The 23,465-nt window shown below is 40.6% G+C and overlaps 1 protein-coding gene across 1 annotated transcript in view; it reads right to left on the reverse strand.

Annotated features, from left to right (window-relative positions):
• Positions 1-23,465, reverse strand: part of NRXN3 (neurexin 3) — a 1,051,320-nt gene that overhangs the window by 698,961 nt on the left and 328,894 nt on the right. Inside the window, exon 9 of the mRNA XM_086748180.1 lies at positions 20,603-20,986. Coding sequence (XP_086604306.1) covers positions 20,603-20,986 — 384 coding nt within the window. The remainder of the gene's footprint in view (positions 1-20,602; positions 20,987-23,465) is intronic.

Raw genomic sequence — 23,465 nt, forward strand, 5'->3', positions numbered from 1 at the left:
CTTCTCAGATGCAATCAAACTTATGCTGAGCAAAAACCAATCTATCACTTCTAAACTCTGAATTCACAAAACTAGTTGCATGTAATGTTCATTGAGAGTTTCATGACATAAAGTTTAAAGGATCAATCTAAACATTCCCAAGATGCAGTTACATTTTTTCTTTTGAAGCCTGGGATTGCAGCCATTGCTTTTAGCCTTTCACTTTTTTTTTTTTTAAAAACAAGGTCTTTATCATGTGATCTTTGAATTAACACCTCAGGGCTGGTTTTATTTCAAAGTCTAACTTCCCTCAGTGTTAGCCAAATACTTCAGAACTAAATTTATTTCTAGATTCTAGTGCCAGCTATTCAGGAGTCTCAGTAATTTAATTAGACTGTAACAAGAACATGGAATTTGTGGCTGGAGAACATACTTAAACCAAGAAAGGAGAACTACTGATTTCCCTCAGTCTGGAACCTGGGAGTGTGCACATTTTCTCTGAAAAAAAAAAAAAATAGAAGGTTACAAAAGGGTAAAGGTAAGTATTCCAATATTGAAGACCGTTCCCAGTAAATGATGAAACTAATGGATTCACACACTTCTAACCTTCTACAGCATCACAGTTAATTTCTTTAATTACTAGATTACATTATTTATTTAAGAACAAACATTGATTTCTCTGTTTCTTGCTCCTGAAAAAGCAAAAAGCTTGATCTTACCTACATAGCGTAACTCTGCTGTGATACTGAATTTCACACAGGTGCTTATGGTGTGGAAAGCAGAGTTAAGATTTCCTCAGTTTGGAAGGAGAAGAGGCAACTTCTCAGACTTAAAACATACATAGAGACAATAAGAGTAAGTGAATCTGCCACCTAATGGTGTAACTGTAACTTTGAAGCAGGCTTAGCAGCAGCACACAAGGACACAATTGCTGCTTTGACCTGTATATCTTGAATTTGGATTGACAATTACCTTCTTCAGCAACATTTAATTATATGCTGCATCCTGCAGCACTGGCTTCTGGTGAAGTAAAAGTGTATGTTTTAAGTGACAAAATATATTTTCATCAGGGATGTGATTACTTTCTCAAACTGCCAGATTTGATTCCTAGTTTTATGCCACAGATAAGAAACTGCACAGCAAAGTATATAATAAAACCAAAGTTCAGTCTTGGATTTTTTGAGGATTGATAATGTCATCTTAACTTCTGATGAAAACCACCAGCATTGGAGGAGAGTAGAAATGCTACCAAGTTAAAACAGCTAAATTACTCCACTGATACTGATTTACTGGATATTTCAGTCATTCCAGAACCAAAGCGCTTTCCTTTAGTTACCTATCATTTGCCTCACAATCTGGCAGTAAAGCTCCCAAATAACTTTCCTTAGTGACTCAAATATGGACAGAATTTGTGGCCTTGCTATGCACCAAAATGAGAAGAATCTAGTCCAAATAGGTCAGTATTTTCTTCTTCACTATGCCAAAACAATATTTAATAAGACCTCTTTATTATGGTTCCTCTGAGGCCTTAATAATGTTGGCCTATTATCTAATGCAGAAGGACACTAATTAGGACTCTTGAGATCTATTCAACAAGTCACATTCCGATTTTTCTTTATTTGATCTGAAAGTAGGAAAGAATGGCATTTACCTCTCTTCAACAACATATTTTTAGATCCTCACTTAAGAAGTGACAAAACTAAAATCAATATATTAAAAGGAGGTTTCAAACAGAAAAAATAATTAACTCTTGTATTGAGGATATTATGCATCAGGCATTGGCATATTTGAAATCCACTTCTGACAGGTCACCGGAGTCAAACTCTACACTGTCACCAAAGACAGCTCAATTTACTCCTCTTTTTAATGTGAAAGTGAGGGCCAGTGAAAGCTGTCAGGCTGACGTGATGGAAGAGCAGTACCTAGGATACATATAGAAAGAATGGTTCCTCCATATAACTCTCTCCAACTTGTTATTATCCTAAACTAATAGAGTCATTCAAGAGTTTAAAAACTCACAGCTTAATACGTGAGTCATCAATCCCTGTATCTCTGGAGAAAAGGCATGTTAAGCTCTTCACCCGCAGAAGCAGACATGCAGCCTCTCTTGCACAAAGAGTGAGCCATTTTCTCTGTTCTCAATATAAAGTGATTCACAGGCTCTTACGCTGAGCTCAGTCACGTTCCTGAGAGTTGCAATACAACATCTGTACAGTACAGCGTGCTCCGCTTTCTCCTAAAGGTTCCTGGAAAGGCTGCGAGGGTACAGGGGGAGCCTGGAGGGGTGGAAAAGCTGTGTGTACTCAGGTATATTAAGGAAACAATACACGTCAGTATACATTTCAAGTCTACTTGAAGACAAGAAGAGCATAAAGCTTTTCCCCAAAGGAGGTTCCCATAGGAATTTTGCAAGTCAAGGGAGCCAGCATCTGCTGGGTGAGCAGAGCGGGCGATGGGGCCACAGAGGCTGTGGGCCCCTTGGGCTGGTGCACTTGCTCAGACACTTGGGGGCACAGGGAGGGGCTGGTGGCAGTGCTGTCTGAGGCCATTAGATGGCGAAGGAAGTGCAATTGACTCTTCATTTATGCCACTACTGCTGAGAAGTACTCGTTCTGTGATTTTTTCAAGGGACAACAATGTGGCTTCTCCTGGAGTGGAAGAGAAAGCGGAGAAATGCAGCAAACCCCAGTCATTTTTCTGTACAATGTCACTGCCACCAGCTCTCATTCCTGCTCGCTGGGCAAGATTCCAGGCTCCCGCTCATGGCTGCCCAAGGTCTGGATCAGCAAGTGCCGTTTCAAAAGAAGCTTTTCCTAATTTACACCTGGAAAGGGTTAGACACATCTCTACGCCACACTGCAAAGAACATCCTGTTTTCTAAAATAAGCAGCTGACACACCTTCTGACCAAACAGTGAAAAGGGTAGGTCTCCTAATAGGATGTCTTTCCTGTCCTCAATTCCCATTACTTGAAGTCCTCAGCATAATTTGGAAGCATTAAGATGCCCTCAGGAATACCTTTTGAACTGGCCTACTTTCACAGCAGAAACTGAGACAGAAATAGGAGCCAGTTCATCCAGCATCACGCTGCAAAGCCGTGGCAGCACAGGGACACAACCCAATGCTCTGAATTACTCTTCCACCACCACTGTGCTGCTGTTCCTCCCACTTTTTGGATGATCCAAGAGAGCTACCTGCTACCTCTTTGTCCTACTCTTCAACAGACAGGCCCTGAAAAACTCTCAGAATATCAAACTGATATCGAAACAGTGACAAGGCCAATAGTTCCTCTGGAAACAGGAAAACAATCCACAAGCCTAAAAATAATCTGAATCTGCACAGGAAAGAGGACAGTTCTTGACAACACTTGAAACATAGATGGTAAGACTCTAGAGATATAACACCTGTTTCTCTTTTAAATTCTGTAGATAAAGAGAGAATCAAAAGGGGAAGAGTTGAGGCACAAGAGAGTTTTTTAAGATTTCAATTAGCCTTTTATTTGGACTAGGATTTATTTACTGCAGAGTTAAGCATCTCCCATAGTTACAAATTCTCTATTTATATCTGCTAACTGTGCAAATTTCCTGGTTCCTTGATTTCAGACCAGCTGCTGGGCACAGCTGTGCTCCAACAAAGGCACCAAAACCAGCAGGGATTGCTGCACGACTGTCATACTTCCCTGATTTCATCTGCATCTGGAAGAGGAAATCACAGTGCTTTTCTCACTTGCTCTTGACACAGCTCAACAGAACACCACCAACCTAATTAAAAAACCCCACAATGATAGATGGCCAGTCTGAGAAGCTCCCAAGCTTTCACAGCTTTAAACACAGCACTAGCACTTCCTCCACAAGCGACAAGGTTGCCAACAGAAAGAATACAGGAATTATTGGTGCACAGTCACTTGCAAAACTCTTTGACAGAGCAGAGGACATCTTGTGAGCAATCAGACGTGAAGAGATCAAGGCACAGAACTGCAAGCAATTTACAGTCTGGCAACAAAGGAATTTCTGTTTCATGGAAAGAAGGAGATGTAAAAGCAGAACAACTACGAAAGTGCCTCATGAACACACTGCAGCTGTATGACCACCTACGATACTATTTGGTATCTACATCTTGAAGAGGGTTTTAGAATGTGAATTTCATACCCACGTGGGCATCGAGCTCAAGACTGCAGCAAGATCAAGGCTGCACCGGGTAGAGTGGACTCTGGCACATCCTCTTATCTGGCCTGCACTGGGTGTACTCGAACCCTGCCCCCGGCTTCCCACCAGTCACTGCCAGTGCGCTGGCTGTTGTGAACACCATCCTTACCTAATGGCCCCTTCACACCACACGCACGTAACTTACATTTCGGTATTTTACCCTAAGAGCTGGTGGGCCCCTAAGCACTACACTGAGCAGTTATTTACTGCTTGTATACATCAGAATCTAACTGATTTTACTAAGATCAAGCAAAGTCCATGCTACAGCAGGACTCAATGCAAGTGAACTACACGGCAGACTACCTTTTTGGTGGTGGTGATGGTGGTGGCTTTGGTTTTTACACAGATAAGATATATTTGAGATAGCAGCCTGGCAGTCAGAAAAGCCTCTGTCCTGCGTTTGCCACAAAGGTGAGCAGTTAGCACTAACCTCACCTGCTTCTGCTCATACACTGGCTAAAGAGAGGGAGTCTGACACTGGGCTGTGCTTTATCAGCAACCTGGCCAGATCTTGGACACATGCTGCACTTCCCTATGTTTCTCCTTCTCACACAACTCGGTGTATATCTCTTGTAACTAAGGTTTGGGTTTAGGATTTGAGGTTTTCTGGCAACAAGCTTTTTCCTACTGTGTATTTGACAATACCTTCCTTACTAGTGTTCTTTTCTCATCTGGTAGTGTAACATATGTTACATAATACTATTTCTAATTTGCCTAAACATGGAGTTTGCTCCACAGTTCTTTATTAAGATCTATCAAAGAAACTGAGGTATCAAAATGTTTGTTTTTACACAATAAACTATTCTACCCTTCCTAATTCAGCAAGACTTATTATAATAAGTAATTATATTAAGAATCAAACAAGATGGACTTTGGGAATCAGTCTTGCATATTTTATAAATTTATTCACATTCTCACTAATTGGGAAAACATATCCAGTCATTAGTAGGATTCAGAAAGAAAAATAGGTCTTTCAGAGTTGTAAGACATTTCCAGGTTTTCATTATTGTGAGGCATACATTTCACAGATCCATACAAACTAGAAACAGAAGAGCTAGCTAGATCATGCAGCTCCTTTCCCTTCCTTCCGTCTTACAAAACACATTTCATTAAAGCACATTGCAGCCTGGCCATGCTCTGCTGTTTCAGCCACCCTACTTTCCAAGGTCTAACTGACAGGATTTCCATCCCTTCCCTGGCGTTCCTGTCATAGCAAAATAAAGCAAAAAGAAATACAGCTCATTATCAGAATGCTGTCTACAATATTAATCATTTTTCTTTCTTAATTTAACCCAATATTCCACAGCAAGTGTACTCTGAATTTCCTTAAATAATTCCCCTTCCTTGGGAAGGCAGTCCTCCCATCACCGCTGATTCATCATCCTCCTCTCAGGTTATCATTTTACCAAGCAATACATACTGAACTCTTCTACTCTTTTCTCTATAATTCCTCCCTTCAGCCTCCTGATTTCTTTTTTTATTATTTTTTTTTTTAGCAATTTCCTTCATATTGCTGGATTTCAGTTTAAGCTGCTCAACAGCAGCGTCTTTACACTTATTTATTTATTTTTAAGAACAAATAGCCATGGAAGCTTGTCAAGGGAATACACTTTTTCTACTCACATTTCTTGAATATACATTTCTACCCATGTGACTAGGAACACTTCTCACTAGCATGCCAGCAGCTGAGTATCCAATGTCACTTCATTAGTACACAATTTAACTGGTGAGGAATTGATATTCAGGCTTATTATCTTGGCAAAGGTCAATGGGTAAAACTATTGAAGGCTCCCTTCTTGTGTGCTCTGTAAATCTCATATCACTATCAAGTTAAATACATTCAGCCAATCACTGACACACTATACAAAATCTCATCATTTGTTTAGTGCTTCATAAAGGGCAATGAATAATTTTACCTTTTCAATGCTGAAGAAACTAGAAAGTTTTTTCCCCTTGAGTGGCTCAAGTACTACAGCATTTGATCTACAAAAGGTTGCTTGTATACCTTCAAAAAAACCCCAGCACATTGTCTGAACAACCACACAAGGATTGCATTATCATTGCAAGTATGGACACATAGCACGACAGAAAGTCACTGCTATTTTAAAATAAAATATCTGACCTTTAAGGATTTTTAATAAACATTGTGGGTCTGGGCAATGTTATTCTTTTGGGGATATAAACTCAAATTATTAATACAGAAAACCAAAAGCTGCTCACATTTCTGTAGCAATGAAAAATAAAATACTGTATGTCAATCAGCAATAATAGGACAATGAGTTAGATAACACAAAAATAATATGAATCACTACAGTGGTCAGGTTTTCTGTTCTTATAACAGTATGTCCATTAAGCTCAAGAAAAACTATGAAATGATAGGTCAAAGATTAACGAAAATTAACATTTTACTGGTCTTCAACCTTTCCCATGCTAGAATCTGAAGGTCTTAACAATTTGTTAATTTTGCACCTTGGAACCTTTCTATGACTTAGGAAAGTCTCAAGTATCTGTTTTCCTTGCAGCTGGAGAAGATGAGGCATAGAAAAATGAACTTGTCTGTAGTGATATGAGTCAGAAAGAGAATCCCAAGGCATGTCTGTATTGTACACTTTTGTGAAGCACTGGATTTGTGATATCCCATATATGTCAACACTTGTTTTGTGAGAAGCCCTGATCAAACTTACTTATTAGCCAAGCAGTGATGCTGAACGTACACGACACAACTGGCTGCGCTCACAGAGTTCACCTGTGGGTACTGCCACTGCAGCAGCCATGGATAGGCTTGCAGACCAAACAGGACCATGCACACTGTAGCACAGGGTGCTCTGTGCCTGATATACCGCAACACGCTTTCTGAACAGCACATCTGAGGCAGCTTTGCAAAGATTTTCAAGTAATAGCATTTGTTGTGTTTTCACCCCTGGTCCAGAGAAATTATAGAATCATTATAGTTCGGAAGGACCTCTAAGATGATCAAGTCCAACTGTCAAATGACTGTGTCTTTTAGCTCTCACTGTCAAATAACATTTCCTTAATGTTCATTTGTTCCTTAAGTTCTAGCTTGTACAACTTCAGTTTTGTCATATAAGCAGATCTTTACTAACTTCCTCCATGCATGCTGGAGTCCCCTAGATTCTGGCCAGGCAGACAGGGAATGATAGTTGAGTGTGTGCAGTGCTGGATAAGAGAGAGGCTGACCCATGGGGAGCTGTACGGTAATCAGCTTTTCATTACTGTATGGCTGAAAGGCCAAAGTGATTCATCAGTGCTCTTCTGAGTGGGAAAACAGGAGAGGAGGAAAAGATGAAGGAACTCAGGTTCTGATATCAATTATCTCTATCCTATCACAGCATGGAAGTATTTATCTCTAGGAACCTCTAATCAAATATCCCAGGACTATATCACCATGTCTGTAGAGATCCACAAGTATTATTTTAGAGATATCAGGTAGCTTTTTCAAGGTGGAAAAAGTAGCTTAGTGACCTAAGAGTCTAATGACTAAATTATCTGGTATCTTAGATTCAGATATTTAAATGTCAGTAAAGCAAATGCAACCCCCTTAGCCCAGGTCTGTGGCTAATTACTTTTGTAATCTTGAATCTTATTGTAGGTACCTCAATTGCTCCGTATCTCAGTTTCCCAAAATGTAAAATGATAATGATATCTATCTCTTCTTTGAAAATACTCTGCATATATGCAAAAATGGCACTTATTTGCATAGGATTATTACTTTGCATCCTTACAGTTTAATGTGGGTTTATTTAGCTTATTCTGATAGTCCAAAGACAAGTAGAGAAGTGAGCAAATTATTATCCCAGCCTTGACCCTGCCTGCTCCTTTTAAGTTTGAAGGCTTTCCCATGTGTTGTGTGTATGCAAGGATACCAAAATTCACCCAGTCCCCCAGATCTTGGCACGTACAATCTCTTTTGCACCTAACAGGATAATCCCTTTCAAGGGATTCACATGGGAGAAGAAAGCCATGGGTGCCACACAGTTTAAATAGGATTTTGTTGATTAATGCTTTGATGGAGCACAGTGATCTAGAGGATATGGGCCAGGTATCCCTCCCTAGTCTAAGCAACAGGGTGACCGGGAAGAAGCAGCTCTCAGCAGAAGGGACATGGCAGCTGTTTCAATGCTGCTTCTCCTGGAAGACTTGCTGACTGAGGCTTTGCTGATGGCACAGACAAGGGTATGAACTGTAGGCAATGCACACAGAGAAGAGTAAATGACCAACATTTTAACTTTTACGGCTTCTTTCATAAATAAACAGTGTAGATAAGGCTTAGCAAATAGATGGGCTTAGAAAATAGTCACCAGCCAGCAGGAAAAGACAAGAGACGAGAAATCACAGCAGCGTAAATCAACATGAGAGAAACGGCTAAATGAGGATGCTGATTGCTAATCTACATCCTGTCATTGTGATTTTATAAGCAGGTTAGCTCAAGAAACCATGTGTGCAAAAGCAGCCCTACAAAAGCACTGTCTTCCCCACTCTCATCTGTATTCACAGCGGACCAGGTTTTCACTTTATAGCTGCAATGTTCTTGTTTCTTCTGCAGGTCCATTAGCACTGTGCACGTTGCACAGTCAATACCAATTCCAGCCTACACTTTTCTGCCTTTTTTATTTGGACACCAGTCTTTCTGTCTGCTGGATTCATTACTCTTCGACATGGCTATTTGTGGTGTTCCTTTATGTTTTGATTTTTTTTTTAAAGCAGCCCAAGTGCCTTTGACTTTAAATAAAACATTAAAATATAAGGCAAAAACAAAGTGAGGCATTTAAAGAACAGCATGATAATAATTTCTGTTTCTCTTTACTCTAATCCTTTTTGTTTTGCCTAATTGCTTTACCTGAAAAGGTTGTAGGCTATGAAATGACACAAGAAAAGATACTAGCCTTTTGTTTGACAAAGCTGTATTCCTTCCTTCCCTTGTCTTCTTTTCCCATATCCCAAGAAATATTCCAGGACGTTCCTTGCTCTTCTGCACCAGATAGGAAAGTGAAATTTGACTAGACTGAAAAGCGAGGTGGTAGAAGAAACCTGGCAGGCTTAGGGGAATGGCATACAAGCATTTGAACAAGACAGAACTGTGATGTGGCCTCAGGAAAAAGGAGAGTGACAAACTGGGACAGGAGCGAATCTCCATCCTGCTGAACTCTGGGTCATCTTCACTTCCTTCACGAAGGTGGCTAATGGCAGCTTCTTCACACACAGCAGTGCTCTCAGCATCAGAGTGGGACTGGTGAAAAGTGAACTGCCAACTATTACCTGGGCCTTACTTTATCCACATCCTCAACTGACCAACCCTGCATTCCACAAGAAGAAAAGCTGGAATTATTAAAAACACAGCTCTGAGTCAAACATTTTGTCCGCAGTGCTAAATGATCCTCCAGTAACACTTGACAGGGAGGGAAAGGCTAAAATTCAGCACTGGTCAATCCTCCAAGAGGACAGAACAATCAAATGCAAATGCAGAATAAAGGAGACTTGCACAAACTGGATATGAGGGCTGACCAGTGGAAATGAGTAGCAGTGACTTTTGGGGTTTACATGAGTCAGACTGCAACAGAAGAGAACTTAATTGGTGAGATGGTAACAAAATAGTGAAAAATTGGATGCTTCCATGCCTAGGCACTGAAACGTTAGGCTTCTACATCTAGGAGTCAGATCCTGTACACTGAGATTAATGTAAGGACTCTAGATATTTTGAAATTACTTAATAAGTCAAGAGTGTTTCCTTTGACCTCATTTTTCTCTTCAGTCACAATCAATCATGACAGAGAGATTTAAAAAAAAAACAGCAACAAAATTATAAAAATATTTGAGATTTTTTTGTATTCTTGCTTTCTTCTCACTATTTAACAAGCATATGCCTTTTGCCAATCATTTGTTCAGGGGGAAATCTTGTCCTAACATGGCAGATGACACATGCAGCACAAACTCCATTTTGTTCTGCTCAGCTCAAAACCTCTTGCTCTGTTCCCCGGGCTGGATGCACTAAGCTGCCTCACAGCTCTTTTTGTCTCCAGCAGTCACACAAGCAACAGAGAGGACATCAGAGCTATAGAAGAAGAGTTCTTCCTCTCATCACTCTACTTTGCAGCTTTACCAAAGACCAGTCAGGTCAGAAAGAGTGACCTACCTTCTAATCTTTAACACAAATACTCCTCCAAGAGATGAATAAGGAATATAAAGGATAACTACTCTGTATGTATTTCACATTCTGAGCACAAGTCTAGGACTCCCAGAGCTGTCAATCTAACATGCTTTTCAGCTGAGGGCTGAATTGTCATTTTCCATTTTTACTCATTTAATGAAAGGTAGTGGATAAAAATTCGCTATTGAAAACACCATATTTTTATTTTCTCAGCAGTTTGAAATGCTGCCTGTGGGCACTGGGGTAGTCAGACTTAAAAATCTGACTCAACATGACTCTGTTTGAATCCTAAACTCTGAAGCTTTGATACAGCTTCCAACAGTAATCCCCTCCAAACATCCCTGTCCTCTGCTCCCTTTAGCAGTATCACAACATGAAGGATTACAATTCTTCCTTGTTCAGAAATGGAAAAATGCTAAGTTGCTCACAAGAACAACCTACCCAAAGGAAACCCCTACCCAAAGGGCCCAAGCCGACCACAAGAGGACCTTGCCTTAACAGGCAGAACTTCAGAAGTCAACAGCTGCAGGCCATAAAGAATGGAAGCATGATGAGACCAACAGCACTTAGTATGAGGCTGCTTTTCTTGTACATACTCCCTGCTTCTGTGTCTGTCCAGTGGGATAACTTTTGCATTAATGAGAAGGGTATCTCCTGAGTTTTATGTTTTACCCATCCACCTACTCGCCATCAATAATCATCACAAAAGCAGGTAGTCACTCTGAAACTCATATTAAGATTTGATTTATCAGGATACAGTATTCCTCTTCTGCACCTTATCTCCCAATTTTAACCTCCTCATGCTCGATTTCCCTGAAAATGATAAAGATGCTGGTAAGGAAGCAAATAAAGATGATGAAATTATCTTTCCTTTATGCATTCTCAGACCCTTTAACAGAGTGAGTGAGAGTAGTTTCCCTCTGGAGAGCCATACCTTGAAGTCTAGTACCTAGTGGGGGAGATTATTCACCAGGATCACCTGTGAGCTGTTCTGTGGATTAGCTGCATACAAGAGAAGGCAGACCAACCAGGCAGATCTGAGTGAGTCAATACACACCACCTTTCCACACTTGTGGTGATGGCTGTGTTTTTGCATATCCTTTCCATATCACATAATAACCTCATCCAATCAATCAAACTGTCCAAGGGGTGACTGCCTATCTCCACACAGAGAGAGAGTCAATTAAGGGAGCATCATGAATTCCAAGTCTTTCCTCTCCCCCTGAGATGAATAAAGAAGAAGAAATGAGACAGAAAATGCACTGTGCCAGTGCCTGCCTTTCAGCTTGATGGCTTTGACCGGGCAAAGCGGAGAGATAGAGAAAGCTAATTTCACAGATAAAATCTCCAAGGTCTATATAGTCATTTTAAATATTGGAAATAATTTTTCATGACAAATGAATCTATTTCATCCTGGTAACTTCCATCAAGATATTCCTTTTAATTGTAGTGACAATTGGTAGTCTCAGCAGAAACACAAACTGGTCTGATTCAAGTGTATGGAAAGGTAGAGGGATATGAAGCCACAGAGTGAGATCAGTCACTGAGCAATAAGAGACTCAAAGATACCATGCAGTCTGAAGTCTCCCACACCTAGCATCATCAGTTCATCTCTAGCCACCTGACAGATCACAACACATATGGTGCATACTCAAAGTAAGCAAGTCCATTCCAGATCATACATGTGACATGCCATGTCTTTCTGGGAGTTACCTGGGAAAGCTAGGGTGAGAAGGTGAAAATTTCCTTTCTGCATGGTGACTTACCACTTCAGATGATCCAAATTTTAGTAAACATTACCTTCCCCTGACACAGCGTGATTCATGCAAAACTGACCTGCTATAACAAGCTGTCTTTTAATCTGAGGGTTATCTGAGCAGTATTGTGCCTTGACTTATAGATACAGTGCATTTTGTGGCTTGCATTAAGGAGAAGCCATTGTTCTGAGCTGACATATATAAACCAGCAGATAAACAAATACAGCACTACAATCTTAGTCCTGTAGAAGAAGCCTATACTAAGAAAAGTATAAGATGCTGAAAAGCATTAACCAAATTTTCCTACTGATCTAGCCATCAACATCTTTTTTTGTTGTTGTTCAAGTGCTCTTTACAGGAGCTGACAGTAGCACAAAATCTAATACAGTTTTGGATAATCATGTTTCTTGAACTGGGAGGACCTTGTGAAAGCTACACTCAGCAATAAACAGCTAGAAATACAGAAGTTTAGAGAAAAATGGCAGAAATTATCTTCTTCTGTGGCATAATTTACCATATTTAGATGAGATAAAGAGCACCTGGAGAACTAACAAATTCATATGCAGCATGGAAGGCAGGAGTGGCCTTAAATATCAAGAGTATATGATGATGGAGACAGAACGAAAAAACAGGAAAGAACATAGATAAAAAAAATCGTAGTCATGTTATTATAAAATATAGGAGAGAGAATCAGTTGATTTTTACACAGTGTAAGATTTTCCAGCTGCTCAGCAGATGCTGTTGAAGATTGTCACATCAATGAGACTCTTCAAAGTTAAAGTTCAACAGCCTAAAGATCATGAAATGATCTTTTCCCAAAAAGATGTAATCACCCTGACTGCAGAATTAACTGCACACTCTTCTATACTGAGGATATCACAAAGGCATTAGAAGGCAACAAATGCCATCATGTGTCCTGGAAACAACATATATTCAAAGGGGCTTTTGACTGAACATATACATATCTGGACAATAAAGTTACGATGAGTGGAAAGGATCACAACATAAACCTACAGAACTGAGAAACTGAAATTATTCCTTCATATTGTTTCTCTTCCCTTACAAGTCCCACCTTGGCTCCACTGTCCTTACTGGAGCTAGCACGTCTCATGAGCATCTTGGAAATTGTTTGGATGTTAGAACAGAAATTACCCCATGGAAGGCAAGGAAAGGACGCAAAGATGGAGCATACATAGAAGCCTAATACAATAGAATATTCTAGCACTTATGCCACCAAACAGTGGCCTTCTACTCTGAAAGTCAGTCATCAGAGAGAGATAGGAGACAGCTAAGCACAGAAAGCCAAGGATGATCTTTCTTGAGTAGAAGAATTGTGTACAGCATATGTCACAATAGTAGCTGCTTGGGCTGTAGAAGGAACAGCCACAGGTGCTACAGATGGATTGATGGCAAGTGAGAAAATTAACTTCTCACACGAATACCCTTGGTAAAAGCTAACATACCTCAGATAATGTTCAATGGAGATTTTACTATAAAATTAGTGAGGAACAAATTAAAATAAGTGTGAAGGGACTGTGTGAACTCTTTTTCCAAATTCAGATGGAATCTTTTTTTCTGCAGTTTGGAGACATTTTGGGAAATCATACAATAGGGACCTATCTGGCACTAGTAAGTCCACGAACAGATGAGCTCTAGAACAGATCTTCTGATGTCTTACATCTTACGTCTTATTATCTCATGAAATCATAAAAATTACTGTGATGTTTTGACTTTCCTAAAGTCTTTGAGTATTCAAGATCCAGCAGGGATTAAAATCATGAAAACACTGCAGCAAAGGCTTTTCTCTTCATACATCCAGCACTCCTGGGGACCATCAGTTCTACAAGAAAATCTATTCTCAGCAGTTACCTGGCATTACACTGCAGATTCAGGAGGTCTGGAGAGTCCAAAAAGCATCAACACATTTGAGATTTTTTTTAAACTAATCTTCAAATATGTAATCATCATCAAACATCTTCAATAAAATAAAAAAGAAATCTATGCTGCTATCTGTGCTTGAGACAGCAAACCATGCAGCACTTAAACCGTGTGCTAAATGATTTTGTAGCATTTCTTATTACCAGTAATTTCACAACACCTCCGTTTATTGCATACATAAGGGACAGATGTGTGTTGTCATTAAACTGTTCCTAGCAAACATTGCCATAAAGGTACTTGGCAGATAATAAAACGTGTAGCCCTATGCTCAACATCAGCATTGCCAACAGCAGGTACATTGCTGTTCACAGTGTGCCACAAAGCACAGAAAAGTCCTGGTTTGCTCAGGGTGTTAATTGCCCATCTTTGAGCAAATCCAAACAGGAAGGGACACTGTTTTCAGCCCTTGGAGGAGAACTGGAGAGGGATATCTGTCTTGCTGCAATGAACACTGAGGTGCAGCTCCCAAAACACTGGAACAAAACTTTTCTTTTCTTACCTGGAAAGAACTCAGGCTATGTCCAGTTCTGAGCAATTAACTTCAAAGGTTTGAAATCTAAATCTCAGGTCTTTTATTTCAGTCGTAAATGGCCAGCAATCTCATACCAACTTGCATTTTCTAATCTTATCAGAATATACCTCTTAATAAAAAGAACTCCAGTGAAGGCAATTAAGTAGGAGGAATCATTAAAAAGAGAGTGATCATCAATATTTTATTTTCATTGGCCTAAACCAATATGATTTTTAGTTGTCTTTTGCTTTGTGTCATTCCTACACATGGCTGTTGCCCTCTGCAGTCCCTCTCACCGTGTTTCAGTAGAAAGGAATCGGAATAGACTGCATGCACTTTTTTTTTGAGCCCACGGCATTTTCACTGCAGCTACAGAAAATAGCTAATGTGAATACAACACGCATCCCTCTCCTCTTGCTTCTTTAATGTCAAAGTTTTGGGGTCCTTTTCAGAAAACTCCATGGTTGTGAGGAGGTACTTTGTCATCACAGCAAAACAGTACATCCTCCTCCACAAGCCAGATCCCATCTCCCACCTCTAACACTTTAGGTACAATTAACGGGGCTGCAATGACCTGATGCCGCAACTGATGTCCGATACTAACTAATTAGAAACAAAGGGTACAGAAGACATGAAGTACCTAAAAACACTAAAGATCCTTCAACATTAGCGGTACCAACTCACCCTTCCTACCCTTCTGCATGTCCGTAACAGCCTTACAGCCCTTCTTGCTATCAAGGCTTGTAACTCACCCTAATTTGTACTGGGTTTAGTGTGAGAATGTAGTTCACATGCAACAGGAAGAAATGTGCTACCCACTGCATTGGAGGATCCCTTTTGACAGTCCTCCCAAAGACTGCCCTATGTCTGATGACCAGAAAGCATTTGGGAAGTATTTCTTGGGGTTTCAGATATTTTATGTCCTTTATTTAAAACTAACTGGCAAAAAGGCAGACCTTTTGGAACAAGGTACTCTAGAACATAAAGGTTGCACTGCAGCTACTGTTCTTGATATTCCTATTCTTTCTAAAACTCAAAGATGCAAGAATGACTAAATACTAGCAAGAGTACAAGCTCCAAGCTTCTGGGAATTTTTTTCTAATGACTGACACACCACAATCCAAGACTGTAATTTCCATCACAAATCCAACTCACTGTGTCTGTCATTCATTTCAGAGGGACTCAAAAAAAGCCTTTCAGTTTAGGGGTCTTTCTGGCATGACTAAATCTTGCTCTCCATTGTACATACTGAGCAGCTATAACAGGAGTGCAGGAAGGCTTAAGGAGCAAGGGAGGCGAGAAGATCATTACCACATACCAAGGCACTCAGAGCTTTACAGGCAGGAAGGACTGTGTCCTGTCTATTAGGGGTTTTTTTTCTGTTTTCTTCACTTTATGCTCCACCCTAAACAAGACATTCTCTTTTATGTCAGTCCAGTAGCCTTGGCGGTTTGGCACTATCAATTCCTCTGCAGCACAGACAGTTACCTTCTGGAGTAACTGGATAATTCAGCAATACTGAATTATCAGACCAAAAATCTCCATATAAACAATATAAGGTGACAGCCAAATCAACAAAAGAAGGCAAGTAGGTTGCATTATTGCTTTGAATTTCTCGTGAGAAGCAACAACCTCCCTCCACGGACTGCACAGGGAACTTAGACATTTAGCACAGGTCCTCATTGCTAGGCCTCTACTATTTTTAATCTTAGAATACTTATCTGAGGCATTTAAAGAAGGAGGTCAGAACACTACTATAACTGAGTTCATGCCACTTGCAAAGCCAGCAGAGCCTCGTTTCCTAGCTTGGTGGACAGCCATACCACCGTTTCCCTCCAAGAGCTAGCACGGAATCTCTAAACTTTCAGAAATCGATCCAAATGCTGCCTTGTTTATGGCAACTCCTTAATTTTAACAGTGGCTCAAAAAGGCTCTTCTCACACGTGATTTCCAAGATTGTCACACTGAGTTAGATGGGGAGTAGGGAAGCATTATGAAACGATGACAGAAAATGGGAAGTTCAAGGATTTAAGAAAATAAATAACATAACATGTATGTTACTGGGTCAGCACAGGCTCTGGTGCATGGTGTGAAATAGGGACCATATCTAGGTAACTGCCAGCACCACAGCCTGGCATTGAGCACTTCTGGCCTGTGAATCCCATTGCGCTTTCATCTCCTCTTCCTTTTTTTGTCCTGCCAACGGCTAGAGTGCTGGAGAGAAACACAATCTCACAAGCAGATCAAGTGAAGCTTATATAGATTAGAGAGAGTCTTGTTTAGCTGAAGTACTTTGTCTCAGCCTGAGGATCAGTAATGTCCCTTCACTCTACCTTCTACGGCAAGGACTTGAATACAGGTATACCTGACAGAAGTCTTCAGGATTTGTCCCCCTAAGAATACTAGCTAGTTCACAAAGAGCTAAGTACAGGAAAAACATAGTTACCAACAGAACCAGAGCAATCTATTAGCACTTTCGACTCCTTGACACAGCATCTTAGACGTGAACAGGTCTTTGGCATGTCTCACCCCATCTCTTCTCTGCAATTTCAATTACCCCAAGGAGGGACTACATTACTCTTTAGAAGCTATGATACTTTAAGATTGAAAACACCTTTATCTGCTTACATTACTGTCAATACTAAATGATCAATTAGATACTGGAATTGCAAGAATGAATTTGAGGACTTGGCAGCAGTTGTCCATTCTCTGCCTTATCAAACTGCAGCCATAGCAAGTTTTCTCCATCTGCACAGAAGCACCGCGTGAGCAGATCTCTGCAACCAAAATCTATGTTGCATCTAGTATAACTTGCTGAATATACAGAGGTATTACTTCACTGACAGGACAAACTGCTACAGTCTTTAGGTACAGGTGACATACCAAATACCACGTATTTGTATTGTTTCACCATGAATAAAAAGAACCCAAACCTCTCTTCTAACTATGACACAATTTCCTTTTCAATTCCCTTTTAGACATGTAACAGTCCTTCACATGGTAAAGTATAAAATGTATGAGGAATACAGCACAATAAATGTAGAAATGCTGTACCTGGGAAGTGGGAGATAGACTTTACCATCAGCAACAAATGAATCATCTGCTTCTCTCCTTGGAGTTGCACATAACGGCTTTTGTATTTTTAGTACCTTAACTAAATGTTAACTATGTGCTTTGCTTTGTGATAAAGAGTGATTTTCCTGGTAGCCAACAGGAACAGAAGATTCTTTATTCCAGGCTCCTCTGCCTCTTAACCCTTTACTTGGGCTGCAAACTCTTTCCAAGAGTTACACTCATTTCTTTTAACAGGACAAAAGTCTAAGAACTGAATAAAGTGAGACAGCCCTTCTCAGATAACAGATGGCAGACCAGAAAAGTGGGTCAGTAACTGTCTCATTGAAAAAGTAAGCCTGCTCCTTCTTATTCCTTCCCCTATGCCCACGCCTGGCTCCCCTGGTCCTTTGGCAGCTCTCTGGTCACTATGCAGAAGCATCCCTGCGGCACGACAGCATCTCTCACTTCGGTTCCCTTCCCAGCCTCCATCTCAACTTCTCTCCTTCCAGGAGTATCTGGATCACAGGCCAGCTGAAGTCAGCAATAATCCCTGGGTGTCAGACCATGAGAATGAACAGTATCACTGCTAGCCTGCAATGCTTTTGTTCATGAAGGCAGAATGACTGTGCACAAATGCAGTTGCCTGACATCAAGTAGCTGTACCAGGGCAGTATGAGGCTGCTGTATAACACCACACTAAATGTTGTGGAGTCAAATACACTTCAATCTGCAAAACTTTTTTCATGTATCCAGTCCACAAACATTTATTCCCTGTGAGCTGCTTCTTACGTTGCCAAGGAACAGCAGGCACAAAAGCCACATTTTGTCAGACACTGGGCCTAAATTCATAAGAGGTCTGTGGTTTCCAGTTACAGACAAAATTAGTTTCTCAGGATTAGGACCTCTTTTACCTGTGTACATCTTTTATGTGGTCCTGAACTACATCATCATTGTTTTGTTAATCTTATATACGCTCTGATTCTAACATATATTTATTAGGACCTCAAGTAGACACGCATTCATACACATATCTACCTTATTGATACTGATGCTGGTCAGAGCCTCGACAATTTATGGATCTCAGGCCAGACTTGAGACTAATTTCCCCTAAAATAAAATGGTTGCATGCCCTTAACTGATTTTTTTTCACTGACAATAAAAGGAGTAAAAGGCAATACCATAGGTATCTAAAGGTACATGGGATGAAGCCTTTATGTCATTGGTTAGCTTTGGATTTTCTTCTGCGAGCTAGGGCCAGGCGATGAACATGAGACAGTTCAGAAAATCCTGAATCACAGAGCTGTTCAACCCTAATACTAAATAAAGATGAAGGGCAAGCATAGCTGCAATTTTGTGGTGGAACAATGTATTTATGGTAGCACTTCTTTTTATCATGTCTGTCCAAAACCTAATCACACAACAATCGGCCAAAACAATTCCCAAGGCTGTGGCTGAGAAAATCTCTGATGTTTTCCAGAATCTTCTAATCCAATGTAGTGCATAACACAGAACTGCTGAGCTGGTATTGGCATAGCCAATGCCCATGAATCTCTCATATTCACCAATGTCCTCACAGCATGGATGGAAGTGTTGATGCTTCAGCTGTTTTAAGGACCACTGAAAATTAACTACTATTGCTGCTTAGGGCAGCATGCTACTAATTGCTGGCTGTGAGAAGCTTTATGAATGATCATAGGTATTGTGCTGTAAAACCTAAAACCCCCACCCTGTCTACAGGAAGAATTCTGGTCATTAACAAAATCTTCCTGCAAAATAGAAAATCCTCTGGGGAGTGAATGAATTACAAATCTCAAGTCTGCTTAATATTTTCTGCACAGAATCTAACTTTCACGTTCTTTCTCATAAGTGTATGGCACTATGATCAATACCAAAAAACACATGGGAGACACTGGTTGGGAAAGGAGCTTCTCAAATATTAATGACAGAAGCTCAAAAATATCCAAATTTCCAATTCTAAGATGCACACTATAACCATTAGGCCACGGTGCCAAGTAAGGTAATAGAAAGAATGGATGGAAAGCCTAAGGCTCTGCTAATAGGTTATAGTGAATTCTTGGGTGTACTATGAGTGCAGTTCAGTCAGAATGCAGTGCTAATGGCCAAATATTAACAGAAAATTCGTTTCAATACAAGAAAACATCCTTTAGGAAGTCTTTTCTTTTCTAAGTGATCTTAGCCCCATCTTTTTTTTTTTTTTTTTTTAAATCACTCCCCTATCCCATTCTGAGGGTGGCACTAGCATAACAAGGACACCAACAATTAATGGAACCACCTGGTGTTTGAGAAATTTATAGCTGAGAGTCTTACATTAGTAAATTTCTTTCCATGTGGCCTAGAACACATAGGTTTTGCCTGCCTGTACCAGCATTACCTGTGCCTCGTATCTCCAATCAGATGTCTTTAGATCACCAGTCAGAGTGAGCAAGAGTAAGATGCAGAGAATCTCCCACCACCTCCTTTGGATTTACCTTATCAGAGGTGAATTTGGACACATGTTGCTGTTAACACTGTCCCATTAGCTGGCTTTACCCATAAGCAACTACCACGGAAATCCTGCCATGCAAAAAAGAGGAAGTGGAACTGGGATATATCATCTGTCCCATGCAAGAAAAATCTCAATAATTCAAGTTCACACCTGGTACTGTTTCCAGTAATCTGTCTGAGACTTCTTACATGTAGCAGCATTTTCTGCCTTAGAAGAAAACAATATTCAGCCAAAGAAACCCTGGAACCTGAAGACAAGGACTTCAGAAGGCTTAGGGAGTGAAGTGACAGATGAAGAAGGCTCATCAAATGAAGGTGGAAAAGACTAGAAGGAAACCATCAGAGAATAAAGCTTTCCTAGTGTGAGGACTGGAACTTAGCATCAGAAAGACCAACAAGAGTGGGGAAAGTCTCATAGAAACACTGGATTTTGTTCTAGTTCTCCTGCACACCTTCAGCTCTAAGTGAGGTTAGAAAACTCAGCTTACCTCGCTCACACGTTCTACCCCAATAGCCAGTGCCAGTGCAGTCACAAATGAAGCGGTTCCATCCATCCTTGCAGACTGCATTATTTTTGCATGGGTAGCTGTCGCACTGCTTGGTGCTGAGGCGGGAGCAGGAGGACTTGACTCCAGCTGCATTCTGTGCCTCTGCCAGCTGCCGGATGTTCTTGCTTCGTCCATCGATGAACAAGTCTCGGATGCAGCCGACGTAGCCATAGTTCAACATTGCTGTCCAGAGCTCTGTGGGAAGGATGAGCCCTGCTCGGTTCTCCGGCAGCCCACCCAGGTACATGTCACCTTCCAGATCGAGGATCTCACTCTCCCCACTAGCGGTGAACGGAGTGCGTCTGCTGTTTACTGATATAGTACCTAAAAGATTAGGATAAGGAGATATCAATCAACACTTTCACTTATAGCCTCAGTTTAGCTGATGTTTTTCCAATAACTGATTGAGGTTTTAAGTCCAGTGCAGGAGAGTGAAGATTCTTCCCCACTCAAGTGCACTCCTCTCGCAGAGTCAGTGTCTCCCATATATCTCCCCCTCTTCTCGAACCACAGGCCATAAGTGCTGTCATGCAGCAACTGGATCGTCATGTGTCTGTACCCCAACTTTCATTATAAGGCCACAAGCACAGCAACACAATGGCTAACTAATAACTAGTAAAGACTTGGCATCATTCAATGGTATTCGTCCAGCAAAGCAAAGGCTTACTGAGAACACACAGGAGTTTGATGCTATCAAACTGGAGAGGAAAAAAAAATATAAGTTAAAGAGAATTAATTCACACTACATAGCTCTTACAGAAAACACCTCATCAGTATCTCCAAAGCTAGACCTGGATGATGGGACTAAATAGACCCTCATCAAGTTTCTAGATTACATCAAATTGGGGAGAATGGTTGATGCACTGGAAGAAGGAAGAGCTACCATTCAGTGAAATCTTTACAAGGTGGAGCAAAGGACTGATAGAAATGTCTGATGTAAAAAACCAACAATAAATAGAAAGTCTTACACCTAGGGCAGAATAACCTCACATATAAGTACAGCCAAGGAGACCAACTGGGCTAAGGAGTAATTCTGCAGCAAAGGACTTGGGGATATGGTGGACAACAACTTGAACATAATTCAGCAGTGTACACTTGCCATGAAAAGAGACAGTGATCACAGCTGCAGCAAGGGAAACGCCAACTCTATAGAAAGAACATTTTTTTACACCATGAGGGTGGTTAAACATGGGAACAGGGACCTCAAAGGTTTTGGAATCATCATCCTTGAAGGTACTCAAAACAAAACTGGACACAGCCCTGAAGAAAACCTAGACTTCAGCAGAGTTTGCACTAGAAAACTCCAGAGGCCTGTTCCAATATAAATTATATCACGGTTTTACAAAGAAAGTTAAGTATTCTTACTTCTATTTTACAAATAGGAGAATTGAGGTAGAGAAATATACAGGTGATCTCTGAAGAACAGTTATGATTAAAACCGTAGTAGCTTCCATATTCTCCAAGCAAGATGTAGGCATACTGCACTGAGGCCACTACCATATAATTCAAGAAATTGTCCGAGTCCATAAAATAATCAGAACATATAATACAGAAGTATAACCAGAACTCCTGAAAGAGTTGCAGAGAAACAAAGTGACTTGTTTAAGGTCTGACAGTGCACCCAAAGAAGAGGGAATATAATGCAGGTCTCATATCCCAGAGCAGTGTACTCATCAAAACAGCATTCAGCAGCTTTTGTGATAGGGACATCTGCCCACCAGACACTCAGCTGAAAATCAGCAATCCACTGTCCCTCGCTATAAATCATTGCATCCAATTGCCTTGTCATTAAGATAGAGCTGTCCAAGCCTTAAGATTTATTCCACATCACGGCATTTTTATCATACACCCCTGTATGCAGAATTTAGTTAATAGGGTTAGCTCTATTTGGTGTCTCTGAGAAAGTGCAGTCACGTACACACGCTCTCTCTTCAGTTTTAATAGGTGTCTTAGAGAACAGCACATATGACACAAAGACAAGGTATTTCATGTGTGTGATGTTCAGTAATAATTTAGAAATTGTGTCAGAAGCAGTAGAGTGCCAGAAGCAACAGAGGCGTTACAAATTAAAGGCTCAAAGAGAACCAGGGTTATTTGATGAATCATTTTGTAAAAACAAGCTGCAGCATCACAGACGTTTTCCCTTTTACAAGGTAAGAAAAGAGAAGATGTGACAAGACACCTAGAGTCATAAAGGCAGAGTGTCACAGAGCCCCAGGATCACAGTCTCCCTTCCAGCATCTCCACTGCTACTGCTGCTCAAAGGCAGCATGTGGAGTACATATTACTTAAAAGACTAGAAAGACCAAAATATTGGAGGGCTGAGCTCCAGACAGCTGCTACTATAGAGAAAAAAACCCCTGCAAGAGCCACAAAGGTAAGTAAAACTCTCCAAAAGAGAAGAAATGCTGGATACCAAGGAGAAGTGTAAACCTGGAGAAAGAGTGTGAGAGGATGAAAGGAAATAGGTTAGACAAGAGCCTAAGCTTTCTGCCAGCGTTTTGTAGTCTGCAACTATTCCTGTAAGGAAATGCTACTAGCTTGGATGTGCAGCACTTTTAAAACCAAGCTGCTGAGATGGCGAAATTCTGAATTGTCCCAGTGGAGAAGTAGTCACATGAGTGACACCTGGGGGTTTTCGTGGTTTTTTTTTTTTGTTTGCCTGGTTGGTTGGTTTTTTGTTTGTTTGGGGTTTTTTTTTGGTTTTTTTTTTCCAAATTCCATGTCTGCAACAATGATTAGGTAGGCCAGATCACATCTTGAGAAATCAGAAGCACCTAAGCATCTCTTTTCCAATCCCTCA

This window comes from Chlamydotis macqueenii, chromosome 5 (genome assembly GCF_036417535.1).
Source record: "Chlamydotis macqueenii isolate bChlMac1 chromosome 5, bChlMac1.mat, whole genome shotgun sequence".
NCBI lineage: Eukaryota > Metazoa > Chordata > Aves > Otidiformes > Otididae > Chlamydotis > Chlamydotis macqueenii.